General features: G+C 36.5%; 1 protein-coding gene across 1 annotated transcript; it reads right to left on the reverse strand.

Moving 5' to 3' along the window:
- Window positions 1–3,626: 3,626 nt before the first annotated feature.
- On the reverse strand, window positions 3,627–4,296 carry LOC140874464 (uncharacterized). The gene is made up of 2 exons (XM_073277756.1): window positions 3,921–4,296; window positions 3,627–3,643 (listed from the first exon to the last, which is right to left on the reverse strand). Exons 1-2 carry the CDS (start codon window positions 4,294–4,296, stop codon window positions 3,627–3,629), a joined length of 393 nt encoding a protein of 130 aa, XP_073133857.1.
- Window positions 4,297–5,111: the final 815 nt, after the last annotated feature.

The following is a 5,111-nucleotide window of genomic DNA, read 5'->3' on the forward strand; positions in this document are numbered from 1 at the left end:
GCCGCTGATGATGGAGACGACCACTGACGGTCGTCGTTTGTGGTACATGTCCTTTATGCTTTCGTGTTTTAATTCCTTGAGGACAATGAATGTACTAAGTTTGGGGGAGTTGTGCCAGTTCTGACTTTTTTTTTTTTAGTTGCTTTTGGTTTTGTTTTGTTTTTTATTTTAGTTGTTTGGTTCTTTGGAGTTGTGTTGTGTTGGTGTGTGGCTGAATTTGAGAAAAATATGAGAAATTTATGTAGTTGTGGTTTTTTTTTTTTGGTGAATGATGTTGAGAAATCATAATGATATGGATTGATGGCCAATGATGTTAATTTTTGTTTTGTAACTGAAGTCCATGACTACCTGCCTAGCTGACAAAATTTTGAAATAAATGGAACCAAGTGAACAATTGAACTCCTATATATTCTATGATTTTGCTTGAATCTGAATCTTGAGACAGACAAACATAAAAATGATTGAGGCATTGTTTGGATTTTTTGGGCCTTGAATTTTATTGAATCAGTTTATCCTTAGTTGCCCATTTGAGTTTACTCGCATATTTGTACTTAAAGGTACGAGAATTCTGAAATTACTTGTGAAAATCATCGTTTACTGCTGATGATTATTCCTTTCTGCACTGATTGAGATTTGTATGATTTAATTGTGGATTGAGACTTGTCTAGAACTAGTTCGGACACCCCTTGAGGCGAAATACGGGCAAAACTGTGATTAGGAATGATTTAGGCAATTTTTCTGAATTCGTTTGAGCCTTTCAAGCTACCTATTATACATGTTATCCCTAGTACCTTGTTTGAGTTTTATTGAAAATCGAATGGCACTTAATTTGTATATGGTTTTACTTGACTTTTGGAATTTATTGGTAGATATTGCGTGAAATTGTTGTTGTTTTTGTGTTTGTAGAAATTTATGGACTTTGATGTGTTCAAGTGGAAATAAGCTTACAAGATGGAAGTTTACAAGGAAATTCAAGAGTTGGAAAAGAGAAAACAGGCTGAGTTCGAGCTGAAGGCGCGCCCGCGCTGTTACTGAAGAGCTCAAGAAGAAAAGTCGAGCTGAGAGCGCGCCCGCACTGACCCTAGGCGCGCCCGCGCCGTTGAGGAATGTTTAAAAGTATGTTTTACGAATTGAGAGGGCGCCCGCCCTGTTTCTGGCGCACCCGCGCCGTCGTCTGTTTGGAATATTAGAGTCCGATTGTTTATGGAAAATTTGGGGATATCTTTGGTATTATTTTGGACGATTGTTAGGTCATATTTAAGGGATTTTTCGAAGTGAAAAAGGGAGCTATCAGCCACCAATACACACAATACGAGAGAGAGCACTTCTTTGAGTTTTTGGAGTTGAAGAACTGAAGATTGCTTGGAATGAAGACGAAGACTTTTCGACCGGATATGGAAGAAAGACTACGGCTTTGTTTCTTCTTTTTATTTTCTTTTGATTGTTGAATTATGTTTGAGATATTAAACATGATGTGGTTTTTATTGAATTCGAGCATGAACTAAACTTTTCTAGTCTAGAGGTTGACGTAGCTTGGTTGAGACATATTCATGAATCTTTGATTTTAATAAATTGAATTTCTATAGATTAATTGTGTTTCTAGAATTGAATGTCTTCTTAATTTATTTTCCATAAATTGAGTTGTTATATTTACTTATAATCATTGCTCGGGAGAGGGGATTTTGAGTAGGATCAATAGGAACTACACTGTTAATTGTTTATATAGCTCGGGAGAGTATATAGCTTTAATAGAACCTTTAAGGAACATCATTTTACACATATCACTACATCTCGATTTCTAATAGGGATATTGAAATCTAATTGTAAGTTGATACACTCTATTTGTTTCTTGGGAGAGGAGAATAGAATAATCTAAGTGTTTTTGGTTATTAATCGAAGGAAATTCATAAAATAGATTAATTAGGATTGAATATTGTCGAGACTAAGTGAAATCAAAACCTCTGGATTATTTTTCTCTGATTGATAATTCCTCGAAATTTGTGTGTGTGTGAGCTTGATAATTTCTCGTTATTTATTTTATTTATTCTACACAATTATCGACATTTGATTTTCTAGATAAAATTAAGACTATTTTAATTACAAGTATTGAATATTTTCATTTTATTCCCTGTGGGATCGACACTCTCTCTTTCACTATACTAAAACTTGACACTCGTACGCTTGCGAGGAAATTTCACAACAATTACATACAAATAAGATGAACTCTTCGATCTGGTTTCAATATCGAAATGTCTAGAACTTCAAGAACGTATACATAATATCGATTTTTGATATCTACTAGATTTTGATCTTCAAGAAATTCCGAAATAATTAGAAACTTACACTAGATCGAATCCCTCGTCGCAAGGATTCCAGAACAATATTCGGAATCAAAATCGGACGATCGGATCAAAAGTTACGGGGTTTTGGAAATCGGAATTTCAAAGAAAAGGAAGATCTCGGCTTGCTCTGTTCGAAAATTCTGAAGTCCTTATGACATTACACGTATTCATGATGATAATCTCATAATAATTCTAATAACTTCAATCAATATTGCAATTTAGTCCGTAGAACTTCATAAATTGCAATGCAGTACTCGGCCCTCTTTTTAATTCAATTTCAATCCTAAATAATTTAAGAATATTAGAATTTAAATCGAAACTCTAAATATTCCAAAATTAAATATACTCGGATTAAAATTAAATAATCTCGGATTAAATCAATTAATCCCGGGCCTTACATTTCTCCCCCACTAAGGCATGAGTTCGTCCTCGAATTCATAAACAATCAAGATATGCAGTATGTATACACATAAGAATAAATAATAACAAAAAACTTAATAAGAACTCACATCAGTGGAATAGATAGGGAAATCTCCGTCTCATGTCATCTTCAACTTCCCATGTCGCTTCGTCAACTCCGTGCCGACTCCATTGAATCTTCACCAATGGAATGGTCTTTGTGCGGAGTTGCTTTTCTTTTCTATCGAGTATCTGAATTGGCTGTTCAAAGTAGCTAAGAGTTTCATCCAACTCAGCTTTATCAGGTTGCAAGACATGAGATTCGTCAGGCTGATAACCTCAGCATCAAAACATGAAAGACATCATGAATACCAGATAAAGATGTAGGAAGAGCGAGTCGATAAGCAAGATTTCCTATCTTCTCGAGTATCTCATACGGACTGATAAAACGTGGAGATAACTTTCCTCGCTTGCCAAATCGGACTGTGCCCCTGAACGGTGAAATTTTCAAGAACACTCTATCTCCCTGATCAAAAGATAACGGCCGTCGTCGAACATTCGCATATTTGGCTTGTCTATGCTGCGCTGTTCCCATTCTCTGCTGAATCAATTTCACTTCCGGTCCCAATTCAGGCACCTCTGACACATCATCCCAATACAATTGTGATCGACATTTCTTTCCATACAGTTCTTCGAATGGAGCCATCTCAATTCTAGTATGATAACTATTGTTATATGAGAACTCCACTTGTGGTAATGAATCTTGCCATGAAACACCAAAATGCAGTACTACAGCTCTAAGCATATCCTCAAGAGTTTGAATAGTTCGTTCAGATTGTCCGTCGGTTTGAGGATGATAAGCAGTACTCAAATGTAAACGCGCACCTAGAGCTTGTTGTAAACTGTGCCAGAAATGAGAAGTAAATCGAGGGTCATGATCAGACACAATAGACTTCAGCACTCCATGCAGTCTTACCACTTCTCTAACATACAAATCTGTCATCTGATCATGGCGATAATTCATACGATAAGGAATAAAACAAGCTGATTTCGTCAACCTGTCAATGATCACCCAAATAGAATCACAACCTCGGGATGATCGTGGTAACTTCGTTACAAAATCCATGGAAATGTGGTCCCATTTCCATTCAGGAATAGATAAACTCTGCAATAGCCTACCAGGCTTCTTTCTCTCAGCCTTCACCTGTTGACAATTCATGCATCTCGAGACATATTCAGTGACATTGTATTTCATCTTCTTCCACCAATAATGATCCTTCAAATCATTATACATTTTCCTGCCTCTAGGATGAATACTGTATCGACTACAATGCGCTTCTTTCAATATCAACTGTTTCAGATCAGAAACATTTGGAACACCAAGTCGATTGTTCACATATAAAATATCATCAGCACTAACTGTATGTTCAGATTGGTGTCCAGACTTAGCCATTTCAACGGACTTCTGAATATCCTGATCTTCTTTCTTTGCATCTTTGATTTGGATCAACAATTCAGGCTCAGCTCGAAATGCATAAACTTGAATAGGCCTCATATTTGTCTCAAATGTTAATCCAAAAATGCAACAATCTTCAATCCAATGTGATACACATATAGTAGATAAGGATAAAGCACATACCTTCCTACTTAGGGCATCTGCTGCTGCATTTGACTTCCCTGGATAATATTTAATTTCACAATCGAAGTCTTTCAATAAATCAAGCCATCTTCTTTGTCTCATGTTCAATTCAGATTGTGTAAACAGATATTTCAGACTCTTATGATCAGAATAAATTTCAAAGGTCTCACCGTACAGATAATAACGCCAAATTTTCAATGCAAAGACAATGGCTACCAATTCAAGATCATGAATTGGATATCGAACTTCATGAGGCTTCAGTTGTATAGAGGCATACGCAATGACTTGATATTGCTGCATAAGAACACATCCAAGTCCCCTGTGAGAAGCATCACAGTACACAGTAAAATATCCAGTACCTGAAGGGATAATATCAACACTGGTGCACTCGTCAGCCTCTTCTTTAACTCAATAAAACTCTCTTCACAAGCCTCAGTCCAGATAAACAGTGCATTCTTCTGCGTCAATTGAGTGATAGGTTTAGCAATACTCAAAAAATCTTTGATAAAGCGTCGATAATAACCTGCTAAACCCATAAAACTTCGAATCTCCGGTACAGACGTCGGTCGAGACCAACTAATCACTGCTTCAACCTTACTCGGATCAACCGAAATACCGTCTCCCGATATAATATGACCGAGAAAAACCACCTGTCTCAACCAAAACTCACATTTGGATAGCTTTGCATACAGTTTCTCCTCTCTCAACGTCTTCAAAACTGTTCTCAAGTG

This window comes from Henckelia pumila, chromosome 1 (genome assembly GCF_033568475.1).
Source record: "Henckelia pumila isolate YLH828 chromosome 1, ASM3356847v2, whole genome shotgun sequence".
Lineage (NCBI taxonomy): Eukaryota > Viridiplantae > Streptophyta > Magnoliopsida > Lamiales > Gesneriaceae > Henckelia > Henckelia pumila.